Source organism: Pleurodeles waltl, chromosome 9 (assembly GCF_031143425.1).
Source record: "Pleurodeles waltl isolate 20211129_DDA chromosome 9, aPleWal1.hap1.20221129, whole genome shotgun sequence".
NCBI lineage: Eukaryota > Metazoa > Chordata > Amphibia > Caudata > Salamandridae > Pleurodeles > Pleurodeles waltl.
In genome coordinates this window covers 50,954,081-50,978,234 of record NC_090448.1, presented here as the reverse complement: position 1 = coordinate 50,978,234, position 24,154 = coordinate 50,954,081, and the positions used below count along the sequence as shown (strand labels likewise).

Here is a 24,154-nt window from a genome sequence, read left to right as displayed (position 1 = left end):
CTTGATTAATACTAGGGATGGGCGAAATATTCTGTTCCGCTTGCCGAACTGGTGGAGTTTTGGCCACTCACTGTTACTTTTTAAGGCAGAGTTCCCTGCCCATATTCCACCAAATCGCCATGTGGTGGAATTTTTATCCTGTGAGACTCCAGTAAATGCAAGCTCGATTTGATGTTCCCTAGCATGATTTTCTAACACAGGTGGTCATCCACGTTCGCGGTCAGAGGTCTGTTCCACTAGATTTTGTACTTGAGCAGCAGTAAAATCAATTCAAACAGCGGCACGCTATTACGCACTGCTTCCACTACAGATGCTAAAATGTAGCACAAGCAACTCGAGTTGCATATTTTCCACACGTTTGCGGAAACCTGCTGAATCTCAACTAGTTTTTCCTGTAACTTCGCAGAACTCCCCAGAGTGAAAATCTGCGAGTTCCGCCCACCCCTAATCAATATACACTGATCCGTTAACCGACTTAACATTTAGCAATGCAGCCAAAGATTGAGCTACAAAATATTTGAAAACCAAAATGTTTTTTATGGCCTCGAACTATAATGGTAAGCATGTTCAACAGCAGCCATATTGGATTTGCCTAAACTCAAGCACTGAAACAGCGCCGAGTTTTTTGTGTATTAAAATGAACACGTGCAAGTTGTCTCCACAGCTCTTTACCTGTGTGGGACCTCCCCTGCCATCCCCGGAGACTTGCGGCCTACCATCCGGGTGTGTCTACGGTGCCACAGGGCCAAAAGGAACCTCTTGAGAAGGCGAAACTCAAAACAGGTTTGGTCGCGTCTGAGACAGACAAGTAATCCATAACCAACAAATAAAGACATCTGTCAGGATTAATTTCTCAAGAGCTGAGTCGTAAGTCGCTCTCTGTGCGTCTTTATAAAGGATCCTTAATATCAGATCCTGTCATGCCCCCCTACCGCAGTCACCGCAGTTCACACGAGTCCTCTTGCGGAGCAAACGTTACTCACAAAAATAATAAAAATGCAAATGACGCCGCCACGAGCTTGTCTCTTGCAAACGTTGTAATTAACAGGAGTTACCTCAACAACTGTACTCTTATTCTCTTGCTCGGGGGATAAAAGGCGCAGTTAGCTCTGCAGGGGTGGCGTACGTCTTTTGCAGCTCAGTGGCTGACAAATTCGCATTTTTAGGCGCTGCCATGCTAAACAGAGTGGTCCATATTTTTTCCTCGGTGCTTAATACTGACGTCCAGTCTGTTGGTAGGTTTCTCAGTTTAGGCCACCTTGAGCACGGTTATAATAAAATATAGGGTCATGTGTGAAAGATCACAGTACTTTATCAGGTGCAAGACCACCATTGAAACCCATGTATAGCGCACCGGCACCTTAAGCGCTAAACCGCACCTCTTCCATTGGAGGTGACACAGATCTCCGCAGCAGGTGCTCAAATGACTGAGCTGTCTTACCAACACAACTATAAATGCTAGAATAAAGGGGGCGCTGTGGCTTAGTGGGTGATTCTCATATAGTTGAAGTCTTAGCTACACCCACATAAATGACAGGTGTGATCCTGGCAAATTACTGTATATGCCTCGCTTCAACCTACAAAACCGCAAATGCTTAAAATACACTAAAAGCTGATAATGTTGGCCACTATAAAATCAGAAAATGAATTGAGTACACTGTTCCAAAAAATCTATCTACAGGGACAAAAGGTGTCAGTACTCAAGTAGGCGAGCCCTCAAGCATTGTGTTGGACGCTGAGCATCATCATTGTGCTAACTCCTCGTCAGACCGGCACTGCAATGTCTGGCGGACCACCACACATGTAGTGGTGGCACTCAACCGAAGATGGTGTCGCAGATCCAGAGGGGTCTGCAGTTCGTACTGACAAGGAAAAGAAAGGATAGTGAAAAATAGGTTAAAATTAGCTCTGAACCCCCAGTATCTCAATTTAATCACTCAAAGTGAGGATCAGGCCAAGATAAAAAAATAAGCAAAGGAGTACTTGAAGGGAATACTCTCCCCCTGCACTCCTAAAAAAGGGAAAGGAGGAGATGTACTCGGTCCTAACACTGTATGGTCGACATGTTTCGCGCCTCTACGGTCAGAAATTGATCCAGTGGCGCTTCATCAGGACCGTGAATTATAACTTCTCCTATGAAAACAAATGGTAAGTGCTAGAAGGTCACTTACTGAACGTGGACTAATTGTCACTGTCAGTTGGTTGGTAGGTCGCCCATCCCAAGTGGAGAAAAAGCATCATAGGGACGCGTAAACCTCAGACCAAAGGAGAGTTCATTGATTTCTTCCAACGGTCCTGCGGACACACCTACCCAAGGTCGCGTGCCTGGAGACTATAAAATCAGACAAGTGCCCAGCTTCCTCCAGCTGCTGGCCCTCTGAGCACCCTTCACATCGGGTTCTCAGGGCTGAGCGAACGATGTTGACCCAAGGCCGGCACCGTCTGATAAATCCTCGGCGGAGGAGGGCTTGCACACAGCATTCATTTGCTGATAAGGCCTCTATGAAGAAGAAACAAATATGCATTTCCCCTGGAAGCAGAAAGCTGGTGCAGACTCCATTTACAAACTGAAGGACAGGCTCGTCTAAGTAAAAACCCTGCGGTGGAAGGTCGGTGCCGCACAATTTATTTCATCAGATGGGAGCAGCGCCTCGTCGCAAGGCAGCAGCAAAGTGCCTCGTGAAGGACTTAAAATAGACACGTACCTGGCAGCCAGGTCTGCGTGACCCAGGTACACACAACTGCACTGGGCCCTGTCGCAGCCACTGCTGACGATGCTAAGCGCGGTTGGGGGTTCAGGAGGGGGCAGCTGAGGTGTGGGGCGCCCAGGTGTAACCAACTATGTATAAAATAAAGCCAGGAAATTTAGTTTAGGTTCTCTTTTAGTTTACTTAATACGTTCCCGAGAGATCCTGCGCCTGATGTTTATAACAGGTCAGGGACATCTTAAGGATTTTGGGGGCCCTGGGCCAAACGTATTTTGGAGGGGGGGGGGCCTCCTTGGCCAGGTCACTGACGGTGCACAGACACTCGTCCAAATTCTAAATGAGGGCTAGCGAAGTGTGTTTTCAGGATCGTGACACACCAGCAAGTAACAAATATTAATGCAAATCTCCGTGAAACATTCCCATTTCTCGTGTATGACGTTCTGTGTTGAACTAAAAAAAAATATTTTTACGGATGTTACATGAAACAAGCACATTTCTCCCCAAATTTCTGTAAAAGACTCATCTTCCACACTAAAAATAAAGTAAACAAAAACAATATTTGAAACAATCTGTTAAATAATTATTCAAGGTCATCAGAGCAAGATTGTCTGCAGAGCAGAGTTGTCTATCAGTGGGGAAGGGGGCTGGGACCCTGGCCAGAGCCCCCTTTGCCCATGTGTTGAAAGTCTCTGGGAGCGGTTTAGAGACCACTTTACCCGCCGCACAGTCAACCTCCTCTGACCTCCACTAGCCACGTCCCGTGCCCCCTTGTTCTGGACCTAGGAGTTCTAGGTAACCCTAGGGCTCCCTGTGCCTTGAAGCCACCCATGATCTATATATGTCACATAACGATAATATTCCACCTCTCCCCACCCCGACCACCTTCCAACGCATCCTAACGCCTACGACTCCATCCTACAATTTCAAAATAAGCGTCACCTCTTCAGCCCCCCCCCCCCACCAAAAGGCCAGCTTCAAAAGCAGCCGAGCGCTGGCTGGCCAAGCCACAGGGGCAAACACGTGACTGCAATGCAACTAAAACCCCGCCTTAAAAATCCATTCCTCAAAAAAAAAAAAAGCACTATTTTTAGGACTCACGGCTCCAAGGACAAGTTAACCACTAGACGGACTGCTTGGCAGAAGTGAAAAGAGCAGCTTTGCCTTGCTTGGAGTCTTAAACAGTATATTTGACCGGGCTAAGCCCGGCTCGCGTGTAGCCTGCCCACGAGAGGCCTCTTGAGACTACCATGGCGAGTAGTCACGAGTTTAGGGGTCACACGTATGCCATGGACGCTTCCTCAATTGTGGTGGTGAAAAGCCCCGTAGTGATTCACTGACGCCCTAGAAACGCGCACACAGCGGGGCACATCCTCACCGCAGTGATATCTCACTAAGCCACTGCACGCACGGAGCGCCTCGAGGGCCTCACTTCACAGGCACGCGCTATAAAGCAGCCTTCAGTGCCCAGAGCCTGAGCTCTGCAGGTCGGTCGCGCACAACACAAGGGAAAGGAGGGTTTTTCACTGAGTGCTGGGAGGGAGGTATCCGATAGCGCCGGGCTCCCCAGGAATATCAGATATCTGCTGAAGCAGCACCCCCACCTCCCCTTCCACTAGAAGCGCCAGTTGTTTCTTGCAGCTCAACACAACTCCCCAGTGCGGCGTCATCACAATGAGGGCACTGCAAAGCAGCATTACCCAGAAGCCCCTGCGGGGCACGTAAACAGCGGCCCGTGCAACTTTAGCAAGCCGGGTAGGGTCGCTGGACCAGGTTTAAGTGCAACACACATAGCCAAGGCCGCTGGAAGTACGCAGCACTTATGCGGCATGGGAGGCCCAAATCATGTACCAGGTTTTGCTAAATTATGCAGCATCTCATCAGTACCCATTTAAAACCGAAATACACAGTACATTTTTTGTGAAGGGCCTTCCACCTTGTGACAACACGTTGCCGCGTTTTTTAACTAGAAACAACTTTTTTTGTTAAAATCTGCAGATGATTATGTGGCAAATCCACAATTTTGCAGACAAAGCCACAGCTGCAAAATCGCATAATCCCAGTGGCCCTGCACACAGCCCTTTGTGCAAACAGTGTAAATAACAGTTTTTCCCCAAAGCTAGCCTTCAAGAAAGTGCCTCGGCAGACAGACGAGCTGGCTACGATACACCCAGAGACAACTCTGAAATACCTTCCCTCCACCCCGATGCAAAGACCAGCCCACCACAATGGAACACAATGTCAGGGGAGACCCAATATTAAACACACCCCTCTTTATACTGGCCATGGTCTGTCCCATGGATCAACTTGCTTTGGCAAAGCCATAACTGCAAACACACCTTTCTAAACAAAAGCGCCCAGAGGACACGTAATTGGAATGTGTGCGCTATAAATGCAAGCTATGGCAATGCAAATAGGTAAGGCTTGCGTTTTTTAGTCGTGACTAAAACATTACAAAACACTGTTGCTATGGAACATGAAACAATTCGCTTGCAATGCATCAACGAGGCGTGCGGATAAATTCACTGTACTTTGAGATGCAACACTGAGCCTCGCACATTTCAACGTGAAGTCGAAATGATGCACCAAAGCCCTAAAGCATGAAGTTAGAGCTGCGCCGGGAGAAACCAAAGCTCACTCTACTTAGACGTTAGAGAACTGGTAACAATAGGTCAAGAACTGGAAACAAAAGGTAGGCACAAAGCTGTGAATCAACCCGGCCTAAAACCTCTGCATAAGGTAACATAACATCGACCAACTTTAATCCAAGGTTGGAAAAAGCGCCCTACAGCCCACAACAAAAGATCAGCAAAATACAGGGAAAGAACACGTGGTTCAACAGTAGAACGATGCTCACAAAGGCAGAAACATCCAGCACTACCCAAAGATTTTTTAACTGCTGGAAAGCTGTGTGGAACTGACCTTAGCGACCATCCATGGTCTAAGGAGATTAATCACAGAAGGGTTGTAGAGCTGCCAAAAATGAAGGATTTTGTGTGACCTTCTTCAGAAACCTGTGTGAAACTCCAGAAGCTCAAATGTAACCTAAATGCCTCCCAAGACAAGGCGGTACAGAGCCTGCTTATGGGGCATGATTGATCCCTATTTCATGGCCAACAATGGACTTGAAACAAATGTTTTTCGCCTACAAGTGACAGTTTTCAAGTGTGCGTCTTGGTCCGATGCAAGCAAAACAAGCCAACAGCGCATTAAGTTACCACACAAAAATAAAGGCTGGGAAGCGGTGTCCATATAATCACAGAGGAAGGTGGTCGCAAGACCTACAACAGACCGTAGTCCAGACCTGCGCTGGAGCTAACGGAAAAGCAATAACACGGGGGATGTGCAATGCAGGCACCCTAGCAGAGAACAACAAAAAAACATAACTCACCTTGGTGATGGGAAAGAGAAAATTCTACATGACCAGAACTGGGCAACTCGCACCCAGGCCTGGCACTGTACAAGATTCTCAAGAAAACATGGCACAAGGTGCTAGCCATAGACAAGCAGCCCTGGCTACTAGAGTGTGGAAATGTGGACCCGCAAGGTTTCTACCCATAAAGGTACCCTAAAGATGATGCAACCGAGTAAAAATAAAAATAAAGAATACGCAGGATCCTTTAGTACGGTGGATATCAATAAGTAGTTTTAAGAGGAGGTTAAAGACTTTCTAGGTTATATACGGTGTGTGCTTACATTATCTGGATATGGCACCCAACTTTCCCAAGCTGTCGTTTGTTCACCTCATTGCACATTTAAGGGCACAAGCACACGCGTGTCTTTCATTCCTTCCCTAGGAGTAAAGGAAATCCTCAGTGGCCACTCTGCCCTTTCAGCGAACAAACCATCTCGCTCCACAAAAACTACAAGTCTCGCCCATCTAGAATTACTTGATAGTTTATTACAAACTGAGCAGGCAGACCCCTGGGTGAGAGGGATCTACTTCTGGGTGCAACAGTGCCACGCAACCCCTCCAGAGCAGGCCTAAGTCATCACCTTGAGCTAACAAGGCGCTGGGTTTCTCATCCGCCATCCCTCACTGGACACTTCCTGAATCGGACAACCAAAGCCCAGGACAACCCCAGGCAGAAAGCCTACTCATGTGCTAGGCCACAATGCGGTGGTCCAAGAAGACACCCAATAATTGCTGTTCTGGGTGATGACACCCTTGTAGACGACGCACGTGATGTTCGAGGTGGTGGGGAACTAACCTCCAGGGGTTAAGAGAAGCCTTATGGTCCCCCATCCAGCTCTTAGCCAACCCTAAAGCCTCATGGTCTGGAGGTGGGTTTTCAGCCTCCTACACCCCAAGGAGGGCACACCTTGCGGTGCAGCGGGAGCACTTTATATTCCAGACTAGAGGCCTTACGTTTACTCGCCTAGCCAAGAGTCAGGCGCTCTAATGTCCGCCTACTTTGCAGGTTTAAGTTTGTCTGTAAAGTACACCTAAAACACATGGGGTTTCTTGGCGCTATAAAAGGGTTTCGGTACTCCCTGCTCATCGGACCTCAATTTGTCGATCTCAGGCAGATGATAGAGAGCACGCTGCAGATATTCAAACCTATGACCGTGAACCTATGACAGATCCTAGAGGCGGTGCAACAGACCACTGAACCTCAGACCAAAGAATAACCACTATCTCAAACTTAAGCAGTGTAAATGCAGTGTTACCCCACTATGGGATCAGGGGGGGCCTCTGGGCACCCACCCTCCCCAAAAGAGGAAGGGCTGTGATCTGGTACAGATTATATCCACCTTTCACCCTTAGGACACTTCCATCAAGAGGGTCTCCTACAGATGTGACTAGGGCTAATCAAACCACCAGCCACTCGTCACCGTCTTAATCTCCATCTCCAGAAATGGTGGTAAAGGTATGGGAGACTAAACAAAGAAGCTTGGACCACTATTTGTGTGGAGGGTCCAAAAAGTTAAGTAGGTGGTTAAAATGCGAATTTCAGAAAGAAATTATGTAAGGCAACATGATCTGAAAATACCACTCCCTACAGCAGAATTAGGAGTCCTCGTTTCCAATCAGCGCCCTGCCCATCGAACATGTTTTGTGATCCTGGGCAAATGATGACATTTCCTTGGACCTCGGTTTTAATATTTCCGAAACTGACAACTTTCGGAAACCGACTGTAAGCGGATACTGATTGCGGATAATAAACGGGGCATCTGCCGGAATAAAATCTGGAATGGAGACATTAAAAGTCAACACGATGCAGGCCAGGCGCACGGATGCGATCCAAGACCAGATCTGAGACTCTCGATAAAGCCCGGTCAATTTGTCGTCTTCCCGCTCGTTTTACGGTGCACTGGGTGGCTTCGCGTTACAGCTTTTCATTAGGCAAGCCGTGTACGGTTCCCTCTGCGCCGGGTAAAGTGATCGCAGCGCCTACACCGCCCCTTTCTCGGCGCTACGCTGGGAGAAATGAACCGACAGTAATCCCATCGGCTGGTGGGGCCGATCCATGCACAGAACTCAGCAGAAGGGTCAGTCAAAGACCACCCCTTCCCCCCCAAACGTTCTTTTACCGTCCTAGCAGTAACACCTGCTATGACCGCTCTCTAAAGTCTATCGACTCCAGTCCAGACGTTCCGGGCCCATCCTACAGACTTACTAGCCAAGAGCCTGAAAGAAAAGAAACATTTCAATAACATATGGAAAGCACAGCTGGGGGGGGGGGGGGGGGGGTTCCAACATGGGTGGCTGCTGCTGACGTTTGCTACCCGTAGCCCCGACCTTGCGTCCCCTGCTAAAGCTACCTCTGAATTCAGGGGTCACCGAGGGCAGAGACAATAGAGGAAAGGAGGCCAGGGCAGCCCGGCTACTTTCTCTGTTCTTTAACCCCCCTCCCCCCTCAATCACCACCAGTAGCAAGCAGAAGGCTGCTTTTTTTTTGTGGGGGGGGGGGGTGCAGAAGTAAATCCTGTGATGTCATCCGAGGTCTAAGGGTGAGTCAAAGGGGGTAGTACTGAAAAAGGAGGGCCACGGAACAGGGGTGGGAAGGCAGGGGCTGACCTGGGGTTCGTAAATGCTCGGCATGTTTACAAACACCAAATGCCCAACCCTTGGCACCGCGATGGTATGGTCCAAGGACCTACCTTTAATCAATCCTGTGCAGATCCGTTCCAAACCCCTAACTTCACTTCCTAGTCACCCCCAAACGTCTATGGGCCGGTTGGTTCTGGTCGTTCTGCTCACTGGGACCCTCGGAGTGGGACGTTCACCTGAGATGGAGCGCGCTCATAGTTCCACCAGCCTTCTTCAGCACCTCTCGGAAGAATCAGGTCAAGTATGGAAAATCTAAATTGAGCATCTTCTCTGTTAGCTACCCAGTTTGTTCCATGACTAGGTTGGGATCCCTGCTGGGGCATGATGGACAGACTGTAGGAAGTAATTGGGCTGACAGTGGGTACATCAGTACCTGGGCTCAGCCACTCCACAGTACTAAATTAACAAAATGAAGCACATGGACATGTGAACTTTGTCTTTTGAGCACGTTTCAGTTACACAACTAGACTTGCGCACTGGAGTAAACTGGGTAGTAGTGTTACCCAAGGGTTTGCAACCAACTTGGGCCTACAAGGCAGCTAGAAGGGGACTAGGAGCTGTCCGCGAGTTGGCCACAAGAACAGCAATGACACACAAACACACACCTACACCACTACGAGGAAGGCGAGCAGGTGGCCATGAAAGACCCATTCAAGGAGCCACCATGAAGAAAGACCCATGCCCATGGTGTCACTCAAGGGGCCACCACAGATGTGGACCATAATGGCAAGAGGCGACAAGGCGTACGAGCAGGTCACTTTTGTCCCGCCACATGTATGGAACGCCACAAAGCGGGTGGTAAGGTAGGTGTTATAGGTCGTGGAGGATGGGTTCTACTCTAGGAGAGGCCACCTTGTGAGGTGACTATCTGATGGAAGGAGGGCATTAGGACGAGAACATGGAGAGGAGCAAGTCCGGAGCATACGAAAAGACATCTAGAGTAGTGACAAGCCACTTGGAAGGAGGGTACGGTGGGATGAGAACAGGGAGCTCCTGCAGCAGACGTGGAATGCTACACAGAATTAAGAAATCATAAAAATACTCCTATGAATAACACATCTAGCAAGCAGGGCACAAGGAAGAATGTAATAGGCAACCTAGTGGAGTGACGCGCTACTTGGAAGGAAGATGAGGGCATTAGAAGAGTTGGGTTTTTCAAGATTCTGCCACAAATGTGGAATGTCACGTAGAAGTAGTATATAACTTCCTAATCCAATGAGTAACACTTAGCAAGCAGCGCACAAGGATGCACAAACTATGTCACCAGGTGGAGTGAGACCACATGGAAGGAGGACGGGGGTGGAGGGGATTTTTTTTTTTTTTTTTTTTTCAGGTTACCCCAAGTGATGTGGAATGCTACATAGGATTAGTATAAGATTTCCTACTCCACTGAGTAGCACGCCTAGCAAGCAGCGCACAAGGAAGCACACATAACCTGGTAAAGTGACATGCCACAAGGGAGGAGTGGGGAGAATAGGGAGATTTTCAAGTTGCTGCGACAGATGTGGAACTCCACACAGGAGTAGCGATTTCCCATTGTAAAGAATAACATGTCTAGCAAGCAGCGCACAAGGAAGCACACAATACGTCACCTGGTGTAGTGACAAACCACATACGAGGTCAGGGGGTAAGAATAGGAGTTTTGAAAGTTTCTGCAACAGAAGTAAAATGGCACGTGGGAGTACAATATGCTTTCCTGTTCCAATGAATAACACTTAGCAAGCAGCACACAAGGAATTTGTCACCTTGTGGAGTGATGCACATGGAAAGGGGGGGGGGGGGGGGAAGAAGAGAGGTTTTTCAAGTTCCTCAAACAAGGAATGCCACATAGGAAAAGTATAACAAATTTCTATTCGAATGAGTAGCACGCCCTGCAAGATGCAGAAGCGCACGAGGAAGAATACAACACATCACCCAGTGGAGTGACATGCCACATGGAAAGGAGACAGGGGGGAGAGGTTTTTCAAGTTCCCGTGACCAACTTGGAATGCCATATAGAAGTAGTATATGATTTCTTATTCCAATGAATAATGCGCTTAGCAAGCAGCGCACAAGGCAGCACAGAGTCACCTGGTGGAGTGACATGCCACAGGGGAGGGGCGAGAATAGGGAGTTTTTAAAGTTCACACAACAAACATAAAATGACATATACAGGGAGTGCAGAATTATTAGGCAAGTTGTATTTTTGAGGATTAATTTTATTATTGAACAACAACCATGTTCTCAATGAACCCAAAAAACTCATAAATATCAAAGCTGAATATTTTTTGAAGTAGTTTTTAGTTTGTTTTAGCTATGTTAGGGGGATATCTGTGTGTGCAGGTGACTATTACTGTGCATAATTATTAGGCAACTTAACAAAAAACAAATATATACCCATTTCAATTATTTATTATTACCAGTGAAACCAATATAACATCTCAACATTCACAAATATACATTTCTGACATTCAAAAACAAAACAAAAACAAATCAGTGACCAATATAGCCACCTTTCTTTGCAAGGACACTCAAAAGCCTGCCATCCATGGATTCTGTCAGTGTTTTGATCTGTTCACCATCAACATTGCGTGCAGCAGCAACCACAGCCTCCCAGACACTGTTCAGAGAGGTGTACTGTTTTCCCTCCTTGTAAATCTCACATTTGATGATGGACCACAGGTTCTCAATGGGGTTCAGATCAGGTGAACAAGGAGGCCATGTCATTAGATTTCCTTCTTTTATACCCTTTCTTGCCAGCCACGCTGTGGAGTACTTGGACGCGTGTGATGGAGCATTGTCCTGCATGAAAATCATGTTTTTCTTGAAGGATGCAGACTTCTTCCTGTACCACTGCTTGAAGAAGGTGTCTTCCAGGAACTGGCAGTAGGACTGGGAGTTGAGCTTGACTCCATCCTTAACCCGAAAAGGCCCCACAAGCTCATCTTTGATGATACCAGCCCAAACCAGTACTCCACCTCCACCTTGCTGGCGTCTGAGTCGGACTGGAGCTCTCTGCCCTTTACCAATCCAGCCACGGGCCCATCCATCTGGCCCATCAAGACTCACTCTCATTTCATCAGTCCATAAAACCTTAGAAAAATCAGTCTTGAGATATTTCTTGGCCCAGTCTTGACGTTTCAGCTTGTGTGTCTTATTCAGTGGTGGTCGTCTTTCAGCCTTTCTTACCTTGGCCATGTCTCTGAGTATTGCACACCTTGTGCTTTTGGGCACTCCAGTGATGTTGCAGCTCTGAAATATGGCCAAACTGGTGGCAAGTGGCATCGTGGCAGCTGCACGCTTGACTTTTCTCAGTTCATGGGCAGTTATTTTGCGCCTTGGTTTTTCCACACGCTTCTTGCGACCCTGTTGACTATTTTGAATGAAACGCTTGATTGTTCGATGATCACGCTTCAGAAGCTTTGCAATTTTAAGAGTGCTGCATCCCTCTGCAAGATATCTCTCTATTTTTGACTTTTCTGAGCCTGTCAAGTCCTTCTTTTGACCCATTTTGCCAAAGGAAAGGAAGTTGCCTAATAATTATGCACACCTGATATAGGGTGTTGATGTCATTAGACCACACCCCTTCTCATTACAGAGATGCACATCACCTAATATGCTTAATTGGTAGTAGGCTTTCGAGCCTATACAGCTTGGAGTAAGACAACATGCATGAAGAGGATGATGTGGTCAAAATACTCATTTGCCTAATAATTCTGCACTCCCTGTAGGGGTGGAATATGATTTTCTATTGCAATGAATACCGTGCTTAGCAAGCAGCGCACAAGGCAGCACAGAGTGACCTGGTGGAGTGACATGCTATGGGGAGGGGCGAGAATAGGGAGTTTTTAAAGTTCACACAACAAACATAAAATGACACATAGGAGTGGAATATGATTTTCTATGGCAATGAATAGCGCGCTCAGCAAGCAGCGCACAAGGCAGCACAGAGCGGCCTGGTGGAAAGACACCGCCCAGAGTAGAGAGCAGCGCACATGAAGCCTCCCAGGCACCCACCACGAGCGTGGACCACCACAGAGGCGAGTAGGCGGCATGCCACAGAGGGACGAACAGCAGCCCGGTGCGCCAGTGAGGAATCTGCCAGACAAAAAGCAATCATCGGGTTTTAGGGCTAAATAATTGGATGGATCATTCTCCCCCCTCTCCTGCAGCATCGATTTCCTCCCACACTCTGCCTCCGAGGCTGCGCCGCACCACAGGCCTATTTAAAAACCTGCAATTTGTAGTTCAACAGCAGCCGAAAGATTCACTGCAATGTGATATCAGACGCGGCTTGTCACTTTAGATCACTTATCGATCCCTGGCCCCCGCCGCCTTCCCCGGGAAGAGTCGGGTTTCCTCCAGAACGCAATAACAGCGTTTTATTTCTCAGAAGATCTTTGGGGGTGGGCGTGGGGGGACGATAAGGTACTTCGATGGCCTGCTTCTCAGCTCGTTACATTCAAGCTCACCAGGCGCATGCGTGTTTTTTTTTTTGCTCAATCTTTTTATTGGAAATTTTGTCAAAATACAACTTAAGGCGATAGTGCCACGACAAGGCACTCACAGTTATATAGGGGTCGGATCTGCATATATTATAGAGAAGGAGCTAAGCGCTGCAAATACCAGGAATGAAAGCATTTCGTGAAGACATGTGCTAAGCGTGTCCTGTAGCATGTAGTGTCACCTACAACAAGGAGGAAATGAAGAACAGACTATAAAACATTAAAAAGCAAGGCATGATGTACTGCCGGACGAGAGTGATGTCAAATCAGACATCTGTAGCTCTCTCTTGGCTTAGATTGAGAAAGTGTGTTCGACAGCAGGCTAGTCAAAGAAATGTAGCGCCCAGAGTTTCGGCGGGTTGAAGCAAGTCAGCTTCGAGCTGGACATATATTGAATCAAGGGGCGCCACATAGGCTGAGACTCATTTCTGTCCCAGGTAGGTTGAGTGACATTTGACCCTTCGCCAGTACTTGCCAAAGAAGGGTGAACCACTGGGCGACAGGAGGGGCAGTTGCCTCTTGCCAGGCTGATGCTAGGGAGTTTCCCCGCAGCATTTAACGTGGCTGCCAGGTTTTCAACGCGCATGCGTCATTGTCTCCAATGCAAGTGGGCAAATGCCCAGGGCAACACTTGAGTTTGAGGAGGGGGGGTCCTATCGTGGCTGTAATGTGGCCCAGGACCTCCTTCCAATATGTGGTGGTAATGATACAGGACCACCGGGTGCCCATCTTTACACGGGCTGCCAGGTGACTTTGACAAGCTACCAAAGGACCTCAGTCACAGGCACTGACGTCACAGTAACCAGCTCTTATGGCTACTGAAGAATAACTTTGGTTGCCATTTAACGGCTTTAGAAGAGGAAGAAACCGGAGGGGGTACGAACCCACCATGTCACTTCTAAACCAACATTTTTCCATTTAGAGTCAATAACTCCTGCCTGTACCCAAGATGGCGGCTAGGCTTCCCAACTCAAGGCGCTCGATTAAACAAGGCATGGATCACCCACACGCGCAGTACTGCCTGAAACTAGCAGGTCAATATGCTACTTTACACAGTTTGTTAAAAAAAATAAAAAATAATGCAGTTTCGTTACTATACGTTCTGCATCCGTGCAAAGGTAATTTGCATCCCTGCAAACAATTGAGAGCGCTTAGAAACCAGCAGAACGGCTGTATTAAACGCTACGTGAAACAAAAATATATATATAAAAAAAAACAACTAGGTACCTCCAGAGACAACAAGTTGCGAAAACTGCTGAAGGCTGCGGTGCGGTGTCCTTTTGAAATGAACTAGTCACCGCGCTAGCTATTTAAAGATTTAATTTTTATAGTGTCCTTAAACAACAAAATCAAATTAAGGGCTGGCCAGATAGCCATCCACGTGTCTGTGGGAATTACTGCTCCCTCTCCCGGGAACAGGACAAACCTTTCAGATGATTAAACAGTCACTGCAGCAATCAAGGGCGGTCCCCCAGGGGGACGTCCAGTGCCGTGTGACGGCATCTCCAGGAAGCCGCAAGGACATGCGGCAGCCACAGACAGGGCACTGACACAGGGATGTCATTTAGGGTGGCTGCGACCCCCTGGCACTGCCTTTGCGACCCCTGGACTCCGAGGTGGCAAAACCAGTGCCAGGAACATCCAGACAGCACCAGGGGCTGATCCTCTGCAACGGCGAGGGGCGCCCCGCTAGCTAAGAGCCAGGAGATGAAAAATAAAACAATAGCTTATTATCATTTTATCTTTCAGCTGCTGGCTCAGCTAGCAGGGAGGGGCAGGGCTTGGCCACGGGAGGTGGATGGGGAGAGAGTGCGCGTAAGTGTGCATGTGTTTGGACGGCTGTCTTAGGCCAGCCAAACACACATGCGCACTTAGGTTTCTCCAACAGGAGAAACTGTACCTACCCCAGGCTTGTGTTTGAGCGGCAGCCCGAGACGCTCAGACCAATCCTGATGCTGCTTTCATGCTAGTTTTAGCATGAAAGCTGCACCAGGATTGCTGAGGAACATGTGCTGGACACCAAAAAAATAGAAGCAATAAAGGAGGCGGTGGGAAAGGTGAGTGTTTTTTTTTTCCTCCGATGATTTCCCCCATCGCGTCCTTCCCCCCCTCCCCTAACCCTTCTCGCCCACCCCCCATTGACAATTGCAGGGCCCACCACTGGGCAGCAAAGACGTCGGTTCGGGCTGCACTTTGTTTTTTTGTCAATTTTGTGTGACACTAATGGTGAACAGTATTCACTATGAGTGTACCAAAGAATTGAGTACAATTAGCTGAGATATGACCCTCCCAGGCAGCTGAGGCAAGTAAAAAATGCTTTTAAATGTATGTTGTGTGCATGCAGGAGAGTGAGAGAGTTCATCTAAGAGTGTGTGTGTATGTGTGTGTGTAAATGTGGGTTTAAATGTAAGCATATGTGTGAGTGAAAGTAAAGGTCAAATGGCATGTGATGTCACTTCTGATACCCCTGGGACTTTGGTGAACTGTCGCTCATGCACTGCCAGGGACTGGAACCCGCACAAGCAAAATAAAAGAGGACTGAAAAGCAAAATTAAGTATTAGGAGAGGCAACGTAGGAGACAAGAGGCCAACAGAAGCGACAAGCGTCGAGAGGCCAGAGACGAGAGGCCAACAGAAGAGACGGGAGGGCAACAGAGGAGATGAGAGGGCAACAGAGGAGACGAGAGGGCAACAGAGGAGACGAGAGGGCAACAGAGGAGACGAGAGGGCAACAGAGGAGACGAGAGGGCAACAGAGGAGACGAGAGGGCAACAGAGGAGACGAGAGGGCAACAGAGGAGACGAGAGGGCAACAGAGGAGACGAGAGGGCAACAGAGGAGACGAGAGGGCAACAGAGGAGACGAGGGCCAATACTATGCGCGCTGCTGACAGGGAGTCTATACTGGTGGAAGCTGGTGGCGGGAACAGGGCCAGTAGGAGTGCTGCAGTGTACATTACTTATACGCTCATGATGCCCTTCTAAGATGCAGGAGTAAATCGTGCATTGGCGGCACGGGCAGGCATGGCACAGACTGCACACTGGTACAGAAGTGCACAGTACTGAAATACTGGGACGCCATAATATTGACTAATCGGGTCACACAGGAATGCACACCTCTGCACCTGGGCCAGCACATTTGCTGCAGCAGACCAGTCATTGAAAGGTGGGTGTATTAATCACAGTACTTAGGTTTCCCACAATTCTTATGGACACAGACCAAGTCGGTAGGTATGGGCCAAGGCTTGTAGAGCATGGTCTGTTCTGCAAGATAAGGCTGTTAGAACTGCGTAAGGCAGTGACTCGCAAAATGCAAAAGCGGTTCTATAAGAAAAAAAAAAAAAAGAGACGTAATTTCTGTCCGAGATGACTTTCTAGACTGCAACGGGTGTCAATATTACTTTATAGGGTCCGAACGACCAGAGTGCAAAAGGAAACAGCCGACAGTGGGCACCAGGGAATGACATGGGAACACTACACAACACTTTCATTGTATGGCCCGCAGTGTGTACAGCTGTTTTTGTGCAGCAAATGGACTCGCAAACAGTTCACAAGCTATAATTAAACACTGCAGCCCTCAGTCCGCCCGCAGCTGCCGTCTGCGACTGGTATTTATGAACAGTCCCTTTAAATCCAGCTGCAGGCTGCGACTGGTATGCATTCAGTCCCTTTAAATTTAGCTGCAGTCTCTGCTCGCTTTTTCGCTTCATGTTCTATTTCATAAGAAGCATGCACAAGAAATAAAAAAATTGGATAAGGAATGCATCACATTCCTAGAAGTGATGTAACAAATGGGTAGAAATATTCGACAAACTGAGCAGCTGCACTCAGCATTTTCTGACCTTTGTCATTGGCAAAATGCATTTAACAGACAACTCGACCAAACTGCAGCCAGACCTAAAAAGCAACATGATCTTTAACTAGGGTGACCAGATTTTGAAAAGAAAAAAAAAACAGGCAAGGTTAGACATAAAAGTAGGACTAAAGCCTTTAGTCTCATTTATATCTGGCCTATCTCGCGAGCGCGACACACACACACACACACACACACACACACGTATTTAAGACTCTAGAGGGGCACGTGAAAGGAGAGTACACCTCTCACTTTTGATTCAGCAGGTTGACCTGACCTTTGTACCAAAAAACCGGGACATTTATTTCAAATTGACAAAAGCATTGCGACACCCGGACACTGAAACCCGGGACTGTCCAGGGAAATCCGGGACGTCTGGTCACCCTACCTTTAACCCTCGGGTACACCATCGCAACACTCCCTTGGCCAGGTGTGGAGGTACAAAACAGCTGTCTGTGTACTTACTCTGCCTAATTTTACACACTGGGCCAGGAGTTATGAACCCTCCTTCCCAATTATTTCGGCAAAAACATATTTATGTATTTTTTAATAAACTTGTCTCAGGCAGTTGGATGGATTTTTTTTTTTTCAACAAAATCAAATATATTTGTAGGTACTCTGACAAACCGTTTTCCTCTTTACTGAAGCATTGGAAGGCATTATTTTAGTCAAGTAAGCGCCTTAAATCCGTTTACCAACGCCAGACGGGGCGCTTCACAAACCCAATAACCCAAGTACCCAGATTATCATCCCATGAGGGCATCAGCTTTGCACATCTTCTAATCATAGAAGTTCCAAATGCAGAACAACTCAGGACCTTAAAAAAAAAAAAAAAAAAAAAAAACCTGTACCTTCATGGAAAATTCCCGGGTAAAACTATAAGTGCTCTTTAGACTATGGGTCGTGGGAGTGTCGATTCAGGTTAGATTTTCAGGGCATCGACCGATAACGGATAGATATGAAATGGCTCTGAATACAACTCATTCACATAGTCAGTGGTTATCTTGACAATGATGGACATGCCCTTGAGGTGTCAAAGCACGAACAGATATACTATTGTGGTCCCTTTCAATGCCTATGAAAAAACATTTCTGCATAGCGTTGGCACAACTAAGAAGGGTCCACTGATCATGACTAGAAATGTGTGTTTAATTGTGTGGAAAGGTTTTCAGACGTGCTCTATAATGGCCAGAGATGCCAGCCTGTGGTCACCCATTTAAGAACGGGCGAGAGGGACTGAAGGCCATCTTCAAAGCAGGCTGTTCCAGAATTGTCAAAGAAAACTCCTGCCAACTACAGAAAAGTTCACATGGACAGCATAACTTGTGATCATCCCCAGACTGCACTAATATTGTGGTATGGAGTGCCTGGAGCCCACATACAAGAAGCACTATATCGAAAATGCGCACATTTCAATAAATGCAGTTGATCGTTTTAGAAAATGCGCAACATTTATGAAATGGAAAGGGAGGAGAGAAGAAAATGGATAAAAACTTTTGTCAAGCTCAACAAAAACCTTAAGAAAAATAATTTACAACAATTAAGAACGTCCCAGTTGTTCTGGGATGAACCACTCGGATTCCCAGGCAGGGAGAAGAAATACTGAGAACCTGGTAAAAAAATGCAATAATAGATACACACAGTTTTAATGCACAATAATTTGATTTGGGATTTTTGTAAAATGCTTTTCACAAACCCTATACCGTTCCATTCATCTCTCCCGTCTAGCCAGCTTACGCCATCGTAAAGTTCTCTGTATAAAACCGGAAGTCTGCCTGGCGGTGAACCCTACAAGAGCGCCCTTCCAACCCAAATGGTCATTATAAGTAAATGCTTCTTCTGCTCTGACTTTCCCGAAACCGCTTTTCTCAGTTAAAACTGTATTCAAGATGTATGGAAGGGAAAACCTCAGAGAAATCATCCAATGGGAAGCGGTTTAAGTGTCCCCAAGAGGCCACATTAGAGTGGAATCAGTGTTGAAATTGTAACCACTTATTGTGTGTTAAGCTAAAATAAGGCGCCATTTTACAGCTGATCTGTGGTAAGGCCACAAGTTGAGGGTAGATGTCACAGACTAGGTCAACATACCCACATATGACAATACCCAGTAAGCGCCGCCTAACTGGCACCGAGGCGCTAGCAGTACCTCCAGGCACACCAAGACACAGGCCAGGGATGGCAGAAGATGCCAACTAATTATTCCATATTATCTGATTCATTGTTCACAGAGGATGGGAAAGGGATGAGCGGTGAGGGGCCTATGGGTCTATCAGCATGGAACATCAATTAATTCTAACACACCAACACCCAAAACCATAATAAAAAAATAAAAAAATACCGGTAGTATCTTTTTGTCAGTAACTGTGAAACACAGGTTTTAAATGTGCTAACCAGGGTAGGTTACATTGTGTTCAAATGTTTTCCTTCTGCGAGTTCTAAGCAATTATTTCTTTAAGTTCACAGAGAGGCCTTTAACCAGTAAAACGGTGGAAACTAACCCTAAATGTTCTTTAGACTTTTCTATGTGGTATATTGTTGCTTGGATTTGTTGCAATCGTACAGCACTTTTAACAAGACACACCTTCAGAGAACCAATAGAAATACGACATAAATCGGGTACACCCTAGCATCTAGGCGATGTGACACATATATATATATATATATAAAAACACATTAGGTCATAGTTCTCCAAAACCAAATATTTTTCATTCATTTGTGTTTTGCCACTGTTCCACAGGTACCCATGCGGCTGGACGTAGCTAGGTTTACTTGTAAACAGCAAATAAGTCTTCCTGAACCTTGGAAATGCAGTACTGTGGATAAATCATAGTCAGGGGTACAAGTGTACATGATAAAGCATGCTGATTTGCTTGTGTTTTTGTGCGCATGCGTGTCTGAGAGGGGACAGAGCAGGTGATGGGAGATGCTCGGACCTTTTCACCCAGGGCAGCAAGAAATCCAGGACTAGCCTTATCAGTGGCACCATTTATTTTTTTAAATTCAAGGGACACAGCTCGTCCTACAATGACAACGAAGTTTGTAAACCTGAATTTAATGTCCTTGCTGAGCAAGTAAATACGTAATAAACCAAATCGAGGCCAAGGGTCCAGCTAAATGGACTTTAAAAACAAACCTCGCATTCAAGAGTTCAATATGCACTGCAAGGTTGTGCACACACCACCTGCCAGCGCACAGAAGACAAACTACATGGGAAGAGAGCCAGTGCTAGTGTTTTGTGCTGGTTACATGTGTCATTTTTAACAATAAGAAGAGACTTTCCAAGTCTGTTACATTCTAGCATACGCACTTATTTTCCAGACACAAAGTAACACAGGACTTGTCAACAAAAAGATATTAAGTGACACAAGACACACCTCAAGTGTCTAGAGTGTACACACTGGTAAACACATGCACCTTTAAAAAAAAATATCTTCACGTCCACTTGACTCACACCTGCTTTACAAATATTCGCCACTGCCACAGGCGGGGTTTACAGGTCAGCGGGGTATAAGGATACGCAATATCATAACTGCCACCCTCGCCCGCACATAAAATTTACAATAAAAATAAAGATTCATGAGAAGACTAAACAAATAAATAAATAAAAAACCCTCCCAAAGTACGTCCTGTAAAACCTATTATTCACCCACTGCTGGTTTTATACTTCACCAAAATTATATAACTTGGTGAACTAAGTATAGAATTCCGTAAATCAAATTGTGAGCCTGAGTTAAAAAAAAAAAAAAAGTCAAGTGAGTACAAGGGAACTTGTGAGTCTAAGGGAGAAAGTGATCTCTCCAGGAGAGGGTTCGTGAACCACCTCCCCCCCTCTCCCCCCCAAGAGTCTGAATGAAGTATCTGTGCCAAATCTGACTCCTTTGCAAATTCTCATGTTACTCTCAACTGCAACTCCATTCTCAAGGGAGTCAAGACTCCCGTTCCCTCCCACTTTCTCTGTTTTTTAACTCCAGCAACTAATTACTCAGACCATGTAGTCACTGAGAGCAAGAGTTACTTCAATTGACATGCCTGAGGTTTTGCTCAATTTCCCACGCACTTGTGTTTTTTGCAGTTTCCCTTTCAGTCATGCAAAATTGTGGAAGCACTGTAGCGCCCAACTTACACGTTGATTATTTAATCACATTCACCCTGCTGCCAAGCACCAGTCTCTGGGCAAGCTGCTTTTATGTGCATTTTTGTTAACCCTCGTGGTGCCAAAAAGTCAAATTTAACTACAAAAAAAAAAAGAAAATTCGAATTGTTCAAAGTTCTGCTTGAAGACTGAGCAGCGCACGCTCCAGGTGACTCAGTGCGAAGTGCCCAGCATCAAAATGGGGGCATCTCAGAAAAAAAGGCACTACACTCAGACAAATTCACACATCTCACACACAAGCAGCGCAGAAACTGCAACACCAACTTGAACAAAGGCAGAGATGACCTAAGGATGCTGCACTGATAAGTCAACCAAGAAGCGAAGCAACAACCATGTCAAATTTCCAAGGACAGAAGAGCATCCTGGCCTTGCGGAAGCCACGACTGACGAGTACCTGAGGTCCTAAAAGCAAAACCCCTTCAGAACCCATAAAGGACAAAGACTGGTCTCGCCTCTTGGGCAAAGCTGGAGAGACCAGGGGAGTAAGATTCCACGTACGTAAAGACTTGAGTAAGGGCTCCATATGTCCAATACTGCCCAGGACGACAAGGGGTCCTTATTTCCATATTAAAAAAAACATTAACAAATATTTTGAGACCATAGCGCACATGACACTGAAACTATTCATTTATCTACCCATTGAAAAGCCTTGGACAACTGGAGCAATTCAAGTGCAACAAACCAGCGGGCCTAGGCTACATTATACATAGCTGAGAAAAAGCATTAGTTAATAAAAAGGACACTTCGAAAACCAGCTACGAGCCCTGAACAAGTCAAACGCTCTCACACCACAAATGGTTCCCATTATGCAATGAAAAAGTAGTTTTAGGAGACTGTGGTCATTTCAAGGTTCTCGCCTTTTATTTCGGTTTTTATCATCTGTATTATTTAGGTGGTCAATACTAAGGCAGAAATGCTTTAAATCGGGGTAGTCATATTTAACAGAACGTGAACACCAAGGATGTAGCAAATACCAAACAACTGTCCAAATGGGGTAAATCCAGTGTTTAATTTGTAAATAAAAATGTGCCGGTGCCCAAAGCTCTCCCTTCAAACACGCGGCTGCTGCATTTAAATGTGCGAGCACTGAATACTGAGGCAGTGTAATCCTGAAGCCATCTCACGTCTCTTTAATCCACTTACAGCCACTCCCTGCCCCTTCAGCTCACTCTTGCAGCTTTCTACTTTCTCCCTTTGTGACGCTTTTTTCCCCCGTCTTTCCCATTAGTGTCTTTTGCTCGCAGTAAATGCCTGATACAGAAAACTAAGTGCCGGCCCTCAAAAATAAGTGCCGGTGCTCAGCATTGGAAATCACTGGTGCAAATTAAGCACTGGGTAAATCACAGTTGCACAGTCAAAGAGAAACAAGGCTTGTATTTTTACCTTGTGTGTGTTCAGAATTCGGAACTTAAACTGCAACAAGTTTGTTCACATCAGAAACCACGTGCTCCCAAAACAGATAATCACTCTTTGGAGCAAAAGTCCCACTTCAGTCAACTCATTCACGAGCCTCTAAACTTGTCTCACCGCCCCCCCTTCGGCATGTACAGCCTAGCTCGATCCAAGAAACTCAACAGTCTTGAGGACCATGGCACCACAGCAGGTTACTGGCACTGCCCGCTGCTTCCAGACCTCCTGAGAGGGCAGGAGTAAGACCTTCTGCTCCACCAAACCCTGTCCATGGTCTCTTACCCTTCTTGATCTTGCCGCTCCTCGTGCCGGCGAAGACGACGGTGTGTCCCCGGTAGTCATAGGCCGCCACAGAGGTCATGCCATCCTCCTTGTCCAAGAACAGCGGCATCCCATCGATGGTGACCGTGCCACCCAAGGGTTGGTTGAAATCCTGCCCACAAAAGTTGCTGTCTATCTGCAGGGGCTGTGGAGAGAGATGGAAAACTTCAATGAAACCAACTGCTGACCAATCACAGGACTGAGTGATTTACACTCACGTTTATAGGCTACAAAGAACAGCAAACCATAATCAGTAATCAGGAAAATTATGACATTTGTTCAAGGCAACAATTTGATCTACGCTGGACTTCAGACATCTAATTCTGGGGAGGAACGGCATGTCTTTCACCATCGAACTTAAATGCTGTATGTTCTTGCTTCTAAAATGCTGCTTTGGAAACTGGAAACGCTTTTTAAGGTTAGGCCACTAAACAGCTTTAGCCTTCTTCAACTTAATAATTTAAAACAACAGATGTCATAATATAAACACATACATATACATTTAAGAGGGGCTTGAATCAGCTCTCTTGATTTATTGGTCAGTTCAATTGTCATTGGCATTTTCTTCCACCGATCACATCACACCCAAGGTCACTGCAAATAATGCACTGTGGTGATTTTCGCCACAATTTTAGGTATGTTGCATTTAAGAGATAATCTATTTTTTTGCAGCACAATGCGCAGATTTTAATAAACAAAAAAGTTTCATGGGTCTGTAGGTGGCATTTTTTCCAGATCACATTAGCACACCTACCTTCAACAATGACAGGGCTGTCAATCAATCAAGGCCAATCACATATATATATATACTAATTATATATATACATACACACAATTTAGTGCTTACTACCCCTGATGGGGCGTCTGAGCGCTTTGCAGTGAGTAGCACGCTACTCAGCCTAGTTAGTGGTCAGTCAATTGGTTATTGGGTGTTAGTGCACATGCTGTGCGGGGGCAGCTTGTTTCGTTTGATGTGGTTATTAGAGAGGCTACATGAGGGCACAATTACTACCTGGAATTAATATTGTTATGGTTTCCAAAGAGCTTTATGCAGATAGGCATGAGATTTTTAGAGTAACCTGTGTACAGACAGAAGGTACAAAGAAGCAGAGGTTGACTTAAAGAACATAAGTGATTGGAAGGTCAGTTTTTCATGCAGGAATTTAAGGGATACA

General features: G+C 46.3%; 1 protein-coding gene across 6 annotated transcripts in view; it reads right to left on the bottom strand.

Moving 5' to 3' along the window:
* PLXNA1 (plexin A1) overlaps positions 1–24,154 on the bottom strand; it is a 559,827-nt gene that overhangs the window by 402,992 nt on the left and 132,681 nt on the right. For 3 of the 6 annotated variants that reach the window (XR_011198604.1, XM_069206269.1, XM_069206270.1), the window contains exon 3: positions 22,941–23,124. Coding sequence is in view for 5 of the 6 variants with exons in the window: in XM_069206269.1 (XP_069062370.1) it covers positions 22,941–23,000 (60 nt within the window). In the remaining variant the exon portion in view is untranslated. The remainder of the gene's footprint in view (positions 1–22,940; positions 23,125–24,154) is intronic. The other 3 variants (XM_069206267.1, XM_069206268.1, XM_069206271.1) reach the window with 1 other exon arrangement.